An 18,030-nucleotide genomic window follows, 5' to 3' on the forward strand; every position below is an offset into this window, starting at 1 on the left:
TTAAGACACAGCTGTAAACTCAAGATACTAAATCCATGACTTTTCTTTTTTGGAAACAAAGTCCTTTAGCAACCCATTCTGTTTAGGCTCATGTAGCTCAACATTCACATTTGAGTCCCATAATTAACAAATAAAAATCCTAGCCAAATGTGCTACTCCAGAGAAAAACTCCTGCCATAATGCAGAATATCCTCCTGAAAGTTGAACTTCCCTTTGCTGGGAAGTACAAAAACCAAACATCTGAGGACTACCTCCACATTTTCCTTCAGTTGTCCTTAGCAAAAAGTGGCAAGTGAGAGGTATTAGCAGAGACATCCGAGCAGATTGTAACAGTCCTGCACATTACATGAGTGGACTCTTGTTTCCACCAACTTCAGTCTTGGGAATTTTCAACAAGCTTTGTTTTATAAATTTATACTTTTAGAAGACTTATTTTTACCTTTGAGTGACTGGCAGTGGCTCTCTACATGAATTTTGAATGCTTGATATATCTACAACATAGAAAAAGAAATCATGTTCTCCAAACAACGGTTACATTAGCTTCAAAAATCAAGTAGTGTTCTTACTTGGGTAAAGTGCTGGAGTTGTACATTATAAAGTAAGCCAGTTGAATTTAATACAATTTTGCTTGAAGAAAGCCCTGTAAAGGATGTATTATTTTCACACATTAGATAAAATTATTTGATAACTCACTACATCTTCAGATTATTTTTTTAAGGATATTTATGCTTCTATATCTGATTGCCAAAACCCCCACATTTCTTATTTGTCTGTTACTAACAAAAGCAGTGTTACCTTTAGCAAAAACAACCCCCAAAAAACTCCCCTGACCATTGGAATTTCTAGACAAATTTATTATCCAAATGTTGGTAATATTAGTTTTCTATTTTTTTTTTCCCAAAAGTAACAAGCTATACTTACCAAATGAAAAAATATGTGTTACAGGAAGCTGTTCTGTTCTGGAATCCTCTTGGAAGAATTCACAGTCCAAAGTATACTGCAATTCAGGATATTAAATACAAATCTAAACCGAGCACAAGACGATAAAGCCTTTGCACTTTGCTCTCACACATTTGCAACAGTGTCCAAAAAGCTATTCAAATAGCTTACAACAACTAGAATCCTGTTCACATCCCTCCTTCTCAGCTACATCTCTTTTTTTGGGGAGGTGTTGCAAAGGAGAGTGACTTGTCTACTCTGGATACAATCTCCTAAGCAAAAAGAATCCTTAGTTTGTCTCCTGAAGTTTAATCATTCAAAAGCAAAGCGAAGCATCCAGCAGGTATGAGTTGCACCATCTCTAGTAAGTATTTAGTTCACTTGAAAATTATTTCCCATCCCACTGTAAATCCAGTATTTGTTTACTTTATACAAGTAGTCTCCAGGATTTAACTCTGTACTGCAGTGTAGCAGGTAACATTTCACAGGTGATCTCTTATCTGTCTTTGCTTATCCAGAATGCCATATATTACTAATTTAACTGCAAGATGTCTCTGTCACAACTATCTGAAGATACACTCATAGACGAGCATTGTAATCCCTTCAGCTGTGAATAAGTTCTTACATCATGACTATACCACAGAGACTGTACTTGTGTTGCAGAAAGGCATGTCTGATCTATTTAGACTTTAAATTCCAGTTCAGTGTTCTGCCATTTTCAAGTCAAACTAGATGGGCCTGCCAGGCCCAGTTGCGTAATCCAAAGTCTGCTGAGATTCACTGCAAGGGTTCCCCTTACTGGGATCCTGAGGGGCCTTGAGTTTATTGTTTCTCCAAGTAACTATTTAATACACTTCCTTTTCCTTCCATCATAGCATCTGAAAGCTATAAACACACTAAGCAAGCAATTTCTGCCTTTTTTTTTTTTACCTTATTGCCAGTTGTGGGTGGCACCTGAATGACAATGTGGGACAAAGAAGGATAGTCCTGAAGTTTCAGTATTACAACCTAAAAAAAAAGAAAGAAAGAACCAGAAAAGCCATCATTGAATATACCCTTGAGTGTGCCCCGGGCCAGCTCCCAGATGTCCCCCTCTTGTCCCTTTCCTCTGGAATACAACTGTGTGTTTCAACGCTGTGAACAGAACGGATCCTTCTCCTTTGATATGTAACCACCTCACCCTCCTACAAGTCATGTACAATACTCACCTTGGTGGTCGGAAGTAACTCAGCTCTCCAGGATAAATCAGTAGCTTCCAGGCTGTAAAAATTCGTCAACATTAAAGGATGGACATACTCATTATGCAGTCACTACATCCCGGCAGTGGATTAACAGACTGGCTTTTCTCCCTCTCTACATTGATTCATGTGATTTTAAATTGAGAACAAGTCTGGCTCTACTGCAGTTAGCTACCAAGGTAATTTATCAAACCGTAATCATTTCAGATACTGCAAAAATTAAGCGCAGGTCTAGCTTTGTCATACACACAGCACTGAGCAGTTATTAGCCATGCCACTTCAGACACATAATGAAAACTCTTAATGAGCTAAAACAGGAGTGGCAGTGAATTAACACACAATTTTTCTAGCATCTTTTAAACATCAAGAGTATCAATTTTTCCTATGGGAACATCTAAAACTTACCATATCAAACAAAAACATTGTTAATTGCCACAGAGCTTGCACCAGTTCTAAAATGGTGTGTACTTAACACACTGAACTGCAACACATTCAGTCATTTTAAGTTATGATTTTTAGAATATCAGGATACTCCTGGTTTTTTAAATAGTGTTACACTGACTCGGGACACGCAGTCCACAGGAAATCCACTGTTATTATTATTAGAGGAGGTTTTAGGCAGCAGTATTGTCTGCAAGAGAGCAACAGGAGTGACTTTTCACCGCTATGAAAGTCACAAATACAGCTTAAAGAAGAAAAAAATTCAGTTATTTTATTCTACGTTCACGCAGTAATTTGGAGAAAACCTATTCTCGCCTGCTTTCTTGATGTGCATGAATTATTCACAGTAAGAATTTTACTTGCCTTCCCAATCCCTTCCTAGGGAGAAGGATATTTCATATGCTTTAAATTCAAATGTAGTCTCACAAGATCCATTTGAATAGAGAACAGGAACTGTTTATACTCACCACATTGATGAATTACTGTTCAGACAGCCATAAATCCAGCTACTTGTGTCCTGTAAATCAATACCATGAAACAGTACATTAGTTATATGTGAATGTATTTATAAATACACTAAAAAAAAGCAAATCTTTACTACAAACAACGCAGGAGTTAATGCTGATAATCTTCTCCAAAATGTCTATAAGCTGTTTCAGTACACCAGATGTCAGCAACCCTTCTAAAAATCCTCTGACAGCAGGTCCTTGGTGCAATGACCTTATTAAAGAGAAAAAAACTCCATCTCACTCCTTTTCTCTTAAGTGTCTCTGCAGTAGCTATCACTAGAGTGACCAATCTCTCAGAAAAATGTCAAATGCTGAAATGTAAAAAGCAAAGATGATGCTATAAACAGCGACTCTCAGATTTCCTCTGTTATTTATAACGAAAGACATCCACCAACTTTTTCTTCTCCATTTCACAATGAAGTCCTGTTCTGTTAACAGCAAGTGATATCCTCCGTTAAAAGTCTGATATCATAATATTGGAATTACAATTACAAGGACGGAAAGATGAAGCCTAAGAGTGAAAGGTGGTGGTTTCTAGGAACCATTTCAAATAACTTCCATTTGCCATCTTTTCTGGCGATGAATCAATACATTTTCTAAAAACAGATACAAGGTTAAGCAAACAGACTTTCATTGTTTCTCTTCAAAAAAATATCTGCCTTACATATGATGCAAGATTCAATTTTCTAATCTTTACTAACTAAAATAAATGCTTCAAGGTATTATCCAAAGTAGTTGGGGAATACTTCAGATTCTCCCCTCCCTGAGAATTTAAGTGTTCTGAAGCGATAGCACCATGATGCAAATATCTCAGGCACTGTTCTGTAATTCCTGCCCCTCAAGCAGCACTTGTCCTGTCTTTAAGATATTATAACAAAGGCAAAATTACCCTATTAAAGCACAACTAAGACCACAACAATGTGTCAATATTGAAAGTGCTACTGGGAAGGACAATTACAAAAGCACTGGGAATATACAATCTTTTTTCACAACGGCGGAATGAACCTCTTCTTTGGGAGAGGGCGGAGCAGCAACAGGGACAGGCAGGATGGATCAGCAAAGCATCTCAATTTTCTTGCCACTAATCTAAAACCACATCATTCTGAAAAGCATATTTATCCATCTCCAGTTTGCCAAAAAAGAATTTGAAAAATATTTCAAACACATTTTGGTTGAATTTTTGTGTCTCGAGCTAAAAATTCAAGAAATGCACATTATCGTCTCTTCTCTCAATAGGAGACAAGTGGGAAGGTGCTGTTGTCTCACATGGCTTCTATTAGCTTCCACTGCTTAGGGGAACATCTCTGTAGCCTTTCAGGCTCATTCAAATTTTATTATAGGAAAGCAAACCTATAAAAGAGCTTTCCCAAATTAGACATACAGCTGAATCCTGGCAGCATTAACAATAATTCCTTCATTCAAAATCCTCAATACACACTGGTACTAAATTAAAGGACAAAGTAATCTAGGGCTAACCAGAACAGAGTCAGAAATAAAACACTCAGGTGGCATTGAAGGTTTCAGACTTTGGACACTAAGTGTGACACACTAAAAGAAGTATATCTATTACAACATACTTGGCTGTAAATATAAGGATGTCAGTGATTTCAAGAAGTGTTTGTTAAACTGTCTTAAAACTGCAGCAAATCTAAACTAAAACAACACAATTTTATAAACAAGCTCCAGACATTAAAGTAGTATTTTCTCACCAACATACTGTTTTCACAGTAAACATGACTGGATGATTTTCTGTGGCTTGCAAGAGGAAATGTGAAATATTTCCCGTCAGAATCCTTAAAAGAGAGAGGGGAAAAAAATACTTGTGAGGGGCAGAAAAAAAAAGGCCGAAAAACACAATCAGGAAAAAAATGTTACTTACATTGTAAACTGAGTAAGTCCATTTCGATGCTTTGACTGTAATCCATGTGTAAGCTCCTAAAAATAAATATGTTTTTATACGCCACACTACAGGAACTATCATCCTTATCTCCAAAAATCATACCCTTTACCTGCGGCCAAGGTCTGACCTCTTATCTGTAAGCACTTGTAAACTTTATAAGCTTTAATCGCACTCAGGATTGCTGCTGCTTAGAATTACACACAACAGTTATCAGTTACACAGGAAACAGCAAAACCCTAGGGTCCAATTACTGCATATTAACTGTGAAATAAAAACCCTATGGATCTTGAAACAAAGCTCTCAAGGCAACAAAATAAATAAGAAACTGAATGATACTAATGTAATTAAGGGTGGCTGATTAAAGCTGAGGCAACATTAGAAAGAGCCCGAATCTTTGCTCTTGTCAGTCTTTTAAGAAAACTAATACAGAAACTTGTGTAGAAGCAAGTCATTGATGAAGTAGTGAGTAACACATACAAGAAAACAATAGGTGTTTAAAGGTATGTCTGCAGAAAAAGAACAACACAGAGTAACAAAGAGATCAGAGACACAAACACTGCAAACTGTCATGCAAGAATCCCGTTCAAAAGGAAACTGCCGCATACCTGTGAGTTCTGTAAAAGCTTCAGGATTTTCCTCAAATATCTTTGCAGGGTGTCTCACAAAGTGGTGATTCAGTACAGACATCCTCTTCTTTGGATCCTCAGTTATCTACAAAAAGAGAACATTGCCAAATGTTATCAATTTGTGTGATTTACAATCATCACATGATGTCACATGGGTGACAGAAAGCATAAGAGATTATTAGAAGACATGGTACACATTATGTTCTAAATTCAATTATCTGAATAAATAAAGTGCCATCAATAGTCAATCACTGCAATGCAGAAAGTCACGTTATAAAACATAGCTAAAACTATTAGCAGTTTTATATCCTTGCCTATTCTTCAAACACAAGGAAACCATTCTATTAAACCTACTTTATATACACACACATTTTTCCTGAAGTGACACATTTATGTCAAAGTTTAGGAAAAACTATCACATTTATATTTACTAGTCTGAGGTCCAAAATCCAGCTTACTACATCGTATCTTGATATTTCAAGCAACCAAAGCTGTAGAGCTACACTGGGATTTGCTTTTGTTTGGGCCTGTGGGTTTTTTTGGTGTTTGTTTGGGGTTTGTCATTTGGTTGGTTGGTTAGGGTTTTCATTTCAAAAATCACATTTCCAGGACTTATTTTTGTCTATTCAGCTTTTCAAAATTGTGTCCAACGTAAGTGATTTCAGAAAAGTTCTATCCTTCCACACGCTGCCAGTGAACTCCAGAAAAAATGTACCCCCTTTTTGTCTCTCTAAATCACACATTGAAGTGAGTACACCTAAGAAACTAGAGAAGTCTGCCCCAAACAGCCTCAAAAAGAACACCTGGAAACCTTCCTCTTCCATCTTTTCAACCTCTTGGATCTCAATTCCAATACATGCTTATTGTTGCATAACATTTCAGAAAGAGAACAGAGCACAATGGGAGATTTCTCCAACAGTTTTCAAAAAGGAAGATGCAGGATATTTATCTAGAAAAACAATAAATAACAGTAGCTGGAAGTAAACAAATACGCTAGTATTTTACTTGCGTCCTGGTTTCATAAGTGCTGTTTGCAAAAGAACACCACAAATATGTGCTGGCCACTATGATGACACATGGGAAAGTTCAAGAAGTACTATATCCCAGTTAAACTACCACAGTTTTTCACTCTATTATATACTAGTGCAAAAACGTGAGTAGAAAACGCATGGAGAGGTCACATCCAAAGCTACACAGCTAGCAAAATGTCTTTATCCTGGTGCAAGGTCAGCTAAAATTGCTGCATTATCGAAGAAAAGCTTAGTTCACAACACAGTTACAAAGCACCAAGCAGTCAATAATAAAAACTGACTTCACACCTAATTATTTCTGACACATTGGTCAAACAACACAAAGCCATGGGAAGAAATTTTTGATGCTGAGAGTGGTACAAAAGAGCAACAATTTTCTCAGCATGACTTCGAAAAATCAAAAAGGAGTTTTCTGTGTAATAGGGTGATATTGGTCCTGATTAAGTATTATGGGATGGATGAAGAACGTGTGATATAAAGGAGATCACATATACAAACCTGTCTTGTGTCTTCATCTATAAGATCAAAAAAAGCTCTAATGGTAGCCAGGATCAATTCTTTGCACCTAGAAAACAAAATAAGTAAAACTAAATCTCAAAAGGCAATATCCAGGGAATAAAAATGATCAGAAAATACATCATCATCATCGTCATCATATTATTATGCTGAAGTTAAATTCCTGTATGTGATAACAGCAGAGAACAGAAGGATGTACAGTGAGTCAATTAACCTTTGTTCCATTAGCTTACCACACTATAGAGAGATGGTCTGTTGAGGCCCAAGCTCTAGGCACCGCTGAGCTCTGTTTGCGGAAGGAAAAAAGTTAAGATTTTATTAGTATTCAACATTTTAAAATTCTAAGCAAGCTTTCCCCGCTTATCTAAACAAATTTTCTCAATTATTGGTGTCAGGGACTAGGGTACTAGAGAATGAATTCTGTAGTCAAAAACTCTGTAAGTGCTGAAACACTTGTAAAACTCAATTCAAGTAAGCTATGAATTATTACTGCATTACAGCCGGGAAAATAAAATAAAAACAAAACCACAACAATACAACCCACAAAACAAACCAAAAACCCCAAAACCCATAAAGGAAAAAAGACACAAGAGAGATGAGAAAGAACTGGTACCACTACATGAGATCTCTCCCAAAACTCTGGTCATCAACACTCAAAGAGAAATGAAAGTAGAGCAGATGCAGAGCAGGGTTACTAGGACAAAGGGAATACAGTTAATCTTCTTAGTCTAGCAGAACCAGCGCTGAGATATTTATAGACAGCTTTCTGTAAAATGGATTGGGAATAACAACTATTTCAGATAACACTTCAAGCTGATGTCAGAAAAAACGTTTAAAAGCTGTAAAAGGAAGTTGGAAATTACAAATTTTCTTCCTGCTGAGAAGTGTTTTCCAGCTTCTTCCATGTTGAGAACAGGCTGATGGCATGGGGATGGAATGACAAACCTAACTACTTTTATGATATTGCTTGATTAAATTTGGAGGGAGATAGATGCCTGCAAAAGCAGAAGGTTGGGCATGATGATCCAGCAGATCCTTTCTATTCCTAGTTTTTTTTTTTTAAAACAATAAATATAAGAAGAAGGGTCCAGCCTGCACATACACTTCTCCGGTAAAAATGCAGGAAAATAAAACTTGGGCCATTAGGGGCAGTCAACATGGCTTCATCAAGGGGAAGTCATGCTTGACCAAGCTAATTGACTTTTGTGAGGACATAACAAGATCGATGGATGATGGCAGAGCGGTGGATGTGATCTGCCTTGACTTGAATAAGGCATTTGACACAGTCTCCCACAGCATCCTCACAGCTAAACTGAGGGAGTGCGGTCTGGATGACCGGGTAGTGAGGTGGACTGGGAACTGGCTGAAGGGAAGAAGCCAGAGAGTCATGGTCAGTGGGGCAGAGTCCAGTGGGAGGCCTGGATCTAGTGCAGTGCCTCAGGGGTCAGTACTGGGGCCTGTATTGTTCAATATATTCATCAATTATTTGGATGAGGGAATAGAGTGACTGTCAGCAAGTTTGCTGATGACACCAAGCTGGGAGCAGTGGCTGACACGGCAGAGGCTGTGCTGCCATCCAGACACCTGGACAGGCTGGAGAGTTGGGTGGGGAAAAATCTAATGAAATATAACAAGGGCAAGTGTAGAGTCTGTCATCTGGGCAGAAAAAACCCCAGGTTCCAGTGTAAGTTGGGGAATGACCTATTAGAGAACAGTGTAGGGGAAAAGGACTTGGGGGTCCTGGTGGACAGCAGGATGACCGTGAGTGAGCACTGGGACCCTGTGGCCAGGAAGGCCAATGGTACCTGGGGTGGGTTAGAAGCGGGTGGTCAGTAGGTCAGAGAGGTTCTCCTGCCCCTCTACTCTGCCCCGGTGAGACCACACCTGGAATATTGTGTCCAGTTGTGGCCCCTCAGTTCCAGAAGGACAAGGAACTGCTGGAGAAAGTCCAGCGCAGGGCAACAAAGATGCTCAAGGGAGCGGAGCATCTCCCGTGTGAGGAAAGGCTGAGGGAGCTGGCGCTCTGGAGCTTGGAGGAGACTGAGGGTGACCTCATTAATGTTTACAGATACATAAAGGGTGAGTGTCACGAGGATGGAGCCAGGCTCTTCTAGCTGACAACCAATGATAGGACAAGGGGAAATGGGTTCAAACTGGAACACAAAAGGTTCCACTTAAGTTTGAGAAGAAACTTCTTCTCAGTAAGGGTGACAGAACAGTGGCCCAGGCTGCCCAGGGAGGTTGTGGAGTCTCCTTCTCTGCAGACATTCAAACCCGCCTGGACACCTTCCTGTGGAACCTCAGCTGGGTGTTCCTGCTCCAGCGGGGGGACTGTACTGGATGAGCTTTTGAGGCCCCTTCCAACCCCTGACATTCTGGGATTCTGTAACTCGAGTTCTGAAACTAAAAAGGTGCAGGAATGTAGTGAGAAGAAACAGTACCAAGTGCCAGGTGACTCAAATCCAACCCAGCGCACGCTTTTCCAGAGGCCACTCATTTCTGCTATTTCAACTATTGATGGCTTTATAACCATACACTATCTACACTGTGTTTTCACATGTAGTATTTTCATATTTAGTTGTACTATGCTGCACATATAGATTATAATTAGACACAGATACATACATTACATAAATAGCTATCTAACATAGCTCCACGCAAAACCAAAAAAAAGTTTGGTTTTTTACCACAACAGATAAGGCACTGTCATGTTGACTCAGTCTTGGTAGAAAAGCCAGTCCTGAACGAACTTGGTAATCTCTGAATCCTCCCGCCACCGAAAGGGTAGTTAAATTTCTTAAATCTTGGGCCTTTAGAATCCAGTGATCATTTACAGCTGTATAAAAATCTACAAAATAATAAATTAACTATTAAAATCAATCACAATTTCTCCATTAGTCTATTTGATACAGAGAAAAGCTACAGAAACATTTAACTAAAAGTTTTGGTAAGCCCCCTCGAGGCCTTCAAGCTCCAGTTCTCACTTTTGATTCATATAATGAAGGAAAAGTATTTTTGAACCCCAAGGAAGGACCAGTTAGGAAAGACAAATAAACTTCCACTTTCTATATCAGCTGAGCATATATATCACTTAAGTAGCAAACCACAGGTTTATTTTAAGGACAGCCACAGTCCAGAAACAGTCAGCAGGGAAGACACATTGCCTTGCAATCAATTGTACAACGGAGAATTCATACAAGCACAATAAATCAAACTTGGCAGCTAAAGAGAATCTGTTCCTCTCAGGTGCCACAGAGAATAATGAGAATAAACGTCTATTCCCTTTCCTTCACCAATCCACTCTACATCTCCATGTAGCAGCACAATTAGCGCTGAGCACGTATTTCATCAGCATAGTTTAGTCAAATCTAGCTTTTCAAGAAGTCTATAGCGTACGCATAATGATTATAATTCATTTTTATGCCACGGTTATTCAGGTAAGCAGGAAATACAATCTGTCTTTTGTGTAAATATTTACTATAAAATATATAATTATATCTATATTCAATATTCTCACCCCCCCAACCTTTGGGCGTGACAAGCATTAAATAGCAACTCTACTTAGGCAATTGATTTGACAAAGAAAGCCATTACCAAGGTCAAGACTTATAAAAGAAGAAAGAAAAAATGTCATTCCCTGGGGAGCTTATAAATTTAGCAACATGCTCTTCAACTTACTAAAATTACGAATTATTGAGAGCTCCAGTCCACATAACCCATTTTACATAACACCTTCTCTCAGTGTTCTAGCGCTCCCAACCAACCACCTGAGTAACAAAGGAATAGATTAATTACACTAAGGAAACCAGCACAATTTGCTGTTGATTTGCAAGAATCTCACCAATTAATGCTTGAGAGAATCAAAGAAACACAACGTAATTAGATAACCTGCAATACTTACCAGTAAGGTATTTGTCTAAAGGCATTACAGGTGCAATGTGAGGCGTGGCTTGTGTAATGAGGAGGTTTATAAGTTCAGGCTTAAAATTCTTCAGAGTAAGCAATGCTCTTGCAACGAGACCACCCATGGAATGACCTACTATTGCAACGCTGGTTGGTGCAAATTCTCGATCCTTAAGCAAAAAGCAATTAGATACATAAAAATAGATTTGACACTGAAACACGGTTATCAGTTGTACTTCAACCCCCACCCCAGATAAACTTACGTCCTCTCAAGGATGATAATATGACTAGTATCAAAAAGCTTATCAAATGAATATAAATTTCATTGCTACCTCAAAAATCATTATTAACTTGAAGTTTGCAGCTCAAAAGGCAATATTATATAGGTGTATAAGCATAGGAAACTTCATCTTATTTTAATTTCTCAAACTTTTATGGACATTGGCTACCAAAGAACTTTCCTAGAGAAAAGTGGCTGTAAGGTGATGCTATATTAATATTTTAATAAGCTAGGGAAATTTTACATCTCCACTACCAAAAAAAGCATACATTGTGCAGCGAAGTATTTATTTAGAAACACAAAATAAAACCTAACACCAGTGCTCTGGGATTGTCACAAGCATTAGAAACCTATTAAAGAGTAGCATTTCCCTATTGCACTACTATCACATTCGATTATCTCCACACATTGTAAAGTCCCCCTCCCTTCTTCGTCATTCTTCAGTTTCTCAGCAGAAAAGGCAGCCCAGAATTCCATTCCAAAATGCAAGTATGTTATTCGGCACGTCACTACTTACCCTGTACAGCTTAAGAATTACTTTTATGCATTCATGCACAAACTTGGTCTGTCTTTGCAGACTACCACCGTACAATGCAACCAACTCCTCATTAAAGTTGACACTGAAGAAATTAAAGTGATACTTGAAGTCAATATCTTCTGCTTTTCTAAGTGCAATGGAGCCAAGAGAACGTACTAGGAAAAGAAACCACATCAATTAGAACAGTCTAGCAGTCACTGCCTATTACTGTCATTGGTAAGCAAACACAAATATACCATATATTAAGAAACAAATGTTATCTTCAATCCACTGTCCATCTCAAATCACTTATAAAAGTAAAAAAATGATGAAAAGACATCCAAAAGCAAATAAGCCTTTTCCTAACATGCAATCACACTTGTATTACAAAAACAGATTTGAAGATATAAATAATGAGAGGAAAAGAATCAGAAAGTCACTGTCAGAACCAAATTGTAAAAAGAGAAAAGAAATAATTATTTCCTATTTTTATAAGAATCTCTCTGATAAAGACAGACAGATATAAAATCAAGGATTATGTTCCTCTACCTGAAGGTTGCTTTTGTCATCTCATTTGCACCTTTTTAATGCCACCAGGACAAGGTGACAGAACAAGTGCTCTTGACTCCAGCTCTAGAGGCATTGCTGCTGCTAGGCTGTCTTAAACCTAATAAGCAGTAAGAACACCTTTGAAACTATTTGAAAAGACCTAAAAAGTATTTACAAGATAAATATCACCACTTTATACCTCAGAAGCCATGGTAAAAGGAACAAGAATGTTGCCAAAGATCACAAGGCAAGTGTGTGACAGTTTCCTAAACAGAACTCAGGATCTCAATGCTCACAATCTCAGGTTCATTCCCAGCAATTAAACTAGAACAACATCTTTTACTTAGAGTCTGAATTTTGTGCATTTCTAAAGGTTCATTTTAGTGGCCATGAAAGATGATGATTTAACGTGTTTCAAAAGTGCCTGTAACACCTCACAATAACAAATCCAGCAAAGGCAGCATTAGTACCTCTGTCTTCATCGCTCAGCAAATATGAATATATCTAAAACAAGTATGAAAATAACAATGACAACACCTTCTCTGCCCATCTAGGTATCAGAAGTAAAATGTGTTATCCCACAATAAATTCTGAACGGAACACCAATTTTCATAAATTCCATAATAAAGCAAAAACTATTCTGAGCCACTACTTTAAGGCGGAACAACTTATTTTAACAAAGATTTTGAAAAATGAACATACGGCTTGTTGCCAGTTTCCCTAAATCAATTTCTCTAAGTACATAATAAATATTTACTGATCTCCATTGGCACATTATATCCACGGCACCTAGTACTTCTACTCATCTAGTTTAAGTTTTTCTTCATCTACTTCCTTTTGATTCCTAACATACCCTGAAAGTACCATTGTATTTCCTGCACAGTGATGTACTGCCGGGTTTTTAGAGGCAGCATTAATTCATGGAAGATTTGCAATAGTTTACGCACAATTACAAAAGATTGTATGGTATCTGTCATCATTACGTTCATAACTCTCTTCGGATGTTATTGAGTCTGACAAGCTGGATGGGTTTTCTGAAAGCATGAGTTGATAATCTATTTTTCTCTGTTGTATGTGAAGCAGGTATGTTCTCAAAGAAAATAATTTTGTAAAAGTTCTCTGAAATCTGACGAGTTAGCCTTCCAGTTCAGTGCAAATACAAGGAAAAATTACCACAGTAAGAGATCAGGGTTTAGGCTGGAATATTGTGTCCAGTTGTGGCCCCTCAGTTCCAGAAGGACAGGGAACTGCTGGAGAGAGTCCAGCGCAGGGCAGCAAAGATGCTGAAGGGAGTGGAGCATCTCCCATGTGAGGAAAGGCTGAGGGAGCTGGGGCTCTGGAGCTTGGAGGAGACTGAGGGGTGACCTCAGTAATGTTTACAGATACATAAAGGGTGAGTGTCACGAGGATGGAGCCAGGCTCTTCTAGCTGACAACCAGTGATAGGACAAGGGGAAATGGGTTCAAACTGGAACACAAAAGGTTCCACTTAAGTTTGAGAAGAAACTTCTTCTCAGTAAGGGTGACAGAACAGTGGCCCAGGCTGCCCAGGGAGGTTGTGGAGTCTCCTTCTCTGCAGACATTCAAACCCGCCTGGACACCTTCCTGTGGAACCTCAGCTGGGTGTTCCTGCTCCGGCGGGGGACTGTACTGGATGAGCTTTTGAGGTCCCTTCCAATCCCTGACATTCTGGGATTCTGTGGTGGTTTTCCCCATACACACACATCAATTTTGCTAAAATCATGAGAGAAACTGTTTCGAAGCCCATTTTAGAGAACAAAAATAGCGGTCTGCCAAACCCAGCCTGGAAGGAATACCAGATACTTGAATAAACACAATACTTCGTGCTCATCAAACCACTGACTTCAGTATTTACAATGAGCTACAAGAATGCTTTAAAACTATCCCTTCTTTTCATGTGAAGCCTAGAAGCATTAGAGGCAATGATCTGGAAAAGAAAAGCTGGTTCTGTGTAAAGTGGGAAGATGATGCTATGGAAAAAACGCTACTGCATCAAGAGGTAAGAAACAATGGAGATACAGGGCAAACCACAAGCTGATGCTTATTTCTAAATAGCATGCAATAACGTCACATCACAGATAGTCGCTGGTTCAGTTCTTCCTAACCAAATTCAGGTCTTGTTTTACTTGGTATAACTGCATTAACCGTCATGCAAATCAAAACCAACTAGAAGTCTGCAATCAAAACCACCGCAATAGTGCAGAGCTGCCACAGCACGGCACAAACCACACTGTTTCTGGCTTCCAAAAGTAAGTCTTACCCCAGAAAAATATTATCTCTCAACTCTACAACAGATTTTGAACAAAAATTAAGTCTTTCAACCACAGACTAACAAGGATATCTACACCATAATATGATCAACTGTTTTGTTGATGTTATTTCAAACAGAAAACTTCTTGCCGTTAAGTAATGCAGAAATCTGAGAGCTCTTTGTCACACACCTAATAACTTACCTTGCTTGTAACTGCCAGCATTCCCGGGAAGAAAGAGAATTGGAATTCCCGTCAACAGGAGATTTTTATTTTCTTCTGCATAGTTCCCTTCTCCATAGAGATACAGCTCATATGCTGGGTATCGTCTGGTTGTCTTCTTCGGTAATTTTATTTTCTGTCGCAAAAGTTTAAAAGAAAGTAATTAAGTCATCTATATTGTTGCAAAAGAGAAAATGCAGTGGCTATTTGGTAATTTAAGTCTGGCTTATGGTTTATGTATTGGTTTAACTTACAGTCTAAAGCATACAAAATGAAAAACTGGGTTTTGCTTTAAAAAAAATTGAAAATAAAGAATCAAGTTTTTGTTTAAATAGGTATTACTATGTCTTATACTACAGGGGAAAGAAAAAATAATCACGTCAAAACCCAACTTTTAAGGACCTTCTTTGCATCAATATTGAAAGCGAAAACCTACACAATCCACGAGAATTGCACTACCAAAATATTGTGGTTTTTTTCTGCAAATCATGGTGCTCAAATATTACAGCAAAAAGAGAACACTTAATTCCAAAAGAAAAGAGACGTTCATCTTCCATGATGGTAGTTTTAAATTCTGAATTCCCAAAATATCAGTTACATAATTGGTTGTAATGAACTACAGTAACTTTTTACAATGTTGCTGTAGGCTTCATTTTTCACCCTGCTTCCTAAAGAAATTGGGCTTATGTGAAAAAGCCCTCACAACTAACTTGGTTTGTAACATGATAAAGCTGGAAGGGAGGACAGGTTTCTCCCACCCAAAATTCCTACCTTGTGGTTTCCTACCAACACCAGCATTACAAAGACATTAACAATTACACAGACAACACCTCCAACAATAAAGACGTATTTGAGAAGTATAATGCCTTAGCAAACCCGGACAAATTAATACTTTCTACCCCCCTCGTAGTGTTTTTCACACAGTAAAAGTGATATTTCAGGGAACAGAAATTCTGAGGGCAATACAGCCAGTGGCCACTTGCATCTCCTGCACGGAACTGCTGCTGACTCTCAAGCCTCACGCCTCTTACCAGCACAACATTGCCTGAAGATGCTTAGAATTTAAGTCCTGACATAATGAGTAAATACAAAGGATGTGTAGCGGCAGACGAGAATTTCAGGCAACCTCCAACAACATCACACAGATTTTTGGCTGGTACGTTTCAGCCGGTTGGCTTCAGATTGAAGCTGAAGTGGGTTTTGGCTGCTGGGAGATCTGAAAACTTACCATGTAGTATTTATGCATTTATAGCTGCTTAAACAATCATGTCTTACAGCACTGACCTAACAACCCTTGCAGCTATGGCAAGGTTTTCTTCTGTAGGTTAACAGGACTATGCCAAGATTAGAAAATTAAGGTTAATAGATACAAAAATTCACTTCCTGCTTCATTACCAATTTAGGTACTAAGGTTTCATTTTAAGATATTCTTTACTATGCAAGCCAGCTTGCAACCTACTTCAGAATATTATTTAGGATACTTAATATTTTTTCCAGCGTGGATTATATCCTAGATAACGCTAAATGAATGTTTAAGGAGCCACGAAATTATGCTTTTAATAGAACTGAAAATCCTGTAGTAAGAACTACTACTAAAAAAGAGAAATTGTTTTCTAACAGCTGCATACAGCACTAGTTATGAACCTACATATACTCACATATTTACATCCTCTCACTATTAAGCCATATCTCGCCTGGAAAACAGCAGTTCCATTGGCAGCCCTCTCTCTCAAACTGATTTGAGGTTTTCCAAGAGGGCTTCAAAGAGGTTTCTAAAAGGCTTGGTTAGCAAAGCAAGAGGGACTGCAGGCGCATTTACAAGTCCTGCCATAAACTGTGGGACAAAGCTCACCAAGAAGACTTTGCACAACCACTCTCTAGCTTGAGAAAGACACTTGTATATGAATGTCAGTTATTCACTTTTTCGACACATTAGTTGCTTTGCAATCTGTAAACTCACAGAAAGGACTGAAGCTCCCAGGCACTAAGAGCATGGTCAAAAGACTTGGCCTGGCCTCTTCCTTTGCTTGGATGAGCTTTTGGCCGGTTTTACCAGAACTACAGGTTAGACAATCAGAAGCTTTTCCACTCATTTTCCTTTGTACAGGTCGCAGTGTGAACCACCTCATCACTTCACAGGTAGACAACTCCTACAGGAATCCAAGGTGCACCGAATGACGCAGCCAAAGCAGCGCATTTTACAAAACGCATCAACCCCTCAAACCAAAACTCTTTTTTTTTAAATCCCATTTCCAGCTTGCCGTTCTGCAGGGCCTGCCTCAGCCAGCGGGCTGACCCCAAAGTTCCGGGAACAGCCTGCGAGGCGTCTCCTCTTTACTCGGGGCTGTTTTCCTCCCTTCAGCGCGGCAGAGGCGGGAAGGAGCCGGCCGAGGCAGCGCCTCACACACCCATCGGCGCCTCAAGGCCGCCGGGCTCCCTCCCACCTGTTACACCGCCCGCCGCTCCCTCAGCGCCTCCCGCCGCCGCACTCACCAGGTACTCGGGGTACTCGTACATGTAGGTCATGCTGCACCGGTTCTCCTCGTAGAGGAACAACACGTCCCGCACCCCCAGCAGCAGCAGCGCCGCCAGCGCCCCGTAGAAGAGCGCGGGCAGCCAGCTCGCCCGCCCCATCGCGGCGCGGAGTGAGCGGAGCCCCAGTCCTGCGGCGGGCTCTCCACGCACACAGGCGCGGCGGGGCGGGGAGCGGCACCGCCCGGGAGGCGGGGCGGGCTGGCGACGCGACTTGGCAGCCGGCGGCAGCGGGAGGGCGGCCGCCATCTTGGGAAGGTCCGGGCTGGGCCGGCTGCCGATCCCCCGGGCTGGGCAGGGTCCGTCCGCCATGTCGCGGGGGGCGGGAGCCATTACGGGGAGGTCAGGAAACTACCAACGGGTTTCCCCGGGAGGGGGGAGGCGTGTCCGCCATGATAGGGAGGGCGAATCATGGCACTGCAGCGGCAGAGCAGTGTGGTTCACCTTGTCGAAAACCATAGAATCACAGACTGTTTGGGGTTGAAGGGACCTCTGGAGATCCCCCAGTCCAGCCCACCTGCTCATGCAGGGTCACAGAGCAGATCACACAGGTGGGTC

The 18,030-nt window shown here is 39.9% G+C and overlaps 1 protein-coding gene across 3 annotated transcripts in view; it reads right to left on the reverse strand.

Annotated features, from left to right (window-relative positions):
- PGAP1 (post-GPI attachment to proteins inositol deacylase 1) overlaps window positions 1–17,805 on the reverse strand; it is a 36,648-nt gene extending 18,843 nt beyond the window's left edge. The window contains exons 1-16 of one of the 3 annotated variants that reach the window (XM_065841138.2): window positions 17,434–17,805; window positions 14,923–15,076; window positions 11,901–12,076; window positions 11,102–11,273; window positions 9,888–10,048; window positions 7,434–7,486; window positions 7,183–7,249; window positions 5,633–5,738; window positions 5,007–5,062; window positions 4,837–4,920; window positions 3,086–3,135; window positions 2,148–2,199; window positions 1,870–1,947; window positions 922–997; window positions 567–640; window positions 440–491 (exon numbers count right to left, since the gene is read on the reverse strand). In XM_065841138.2, coding sequence (XP_065697210.1) covers window positions 440–491; window positions 567–640; window positions 922–997; window positions 1,870–1,947; window positions 2,148–2,199; window positions 3,086–3,135; window positions 4,837–4,920; window positions 5,007–5,062; window positions 5,633–5,738; window positions 7,183–7,249; window positions 7,434–7,486; window positions 9,888–10,048; window positions 11,102–11,273; window positions 11,901–12,076; window positions 14,923–15,076; window positions 17,434–17,805 — 1,783 coding nt within the window. The remainder of the gene's footprint in view (window positions 1–439; window positions 492–566; window positions 641–921; window positions 998–1,869; window positions 1,948–2,147; window positions 2,200–3,085; window positions 3,136–4,836; window positions 4,921–5,006; window positions 5,063–5,632; window positions 5,739–7,182; window positions 7,250–7,433; window positions 7,487–9,887; window positions 10,049–11,101; window positions 11,274–11,900; window positions 12,077–14,922; window positions 15,077–17,433) is intronic. The other 2 variants (XM_065841141.2, XM_071811482.1) reach the window with 2 other exon arrangements.
- Window positions 17,806–18,030: the final 225 nt, after the last annotated feature.

This window comes from Patagioenas fasciata, chromosome 7, assembly GCF_037038585.1.
Source record: "Patagioenas fasciata isolate bPatFas1 chromosome 7, bPatFas1.hap1, whole genome shotgun sequence".
NCBI lineage: Eukaryota > Metazoa > Chordata > Aves > Columbiformes > Columbidae > Patagioenas > Patagioenas fasciata.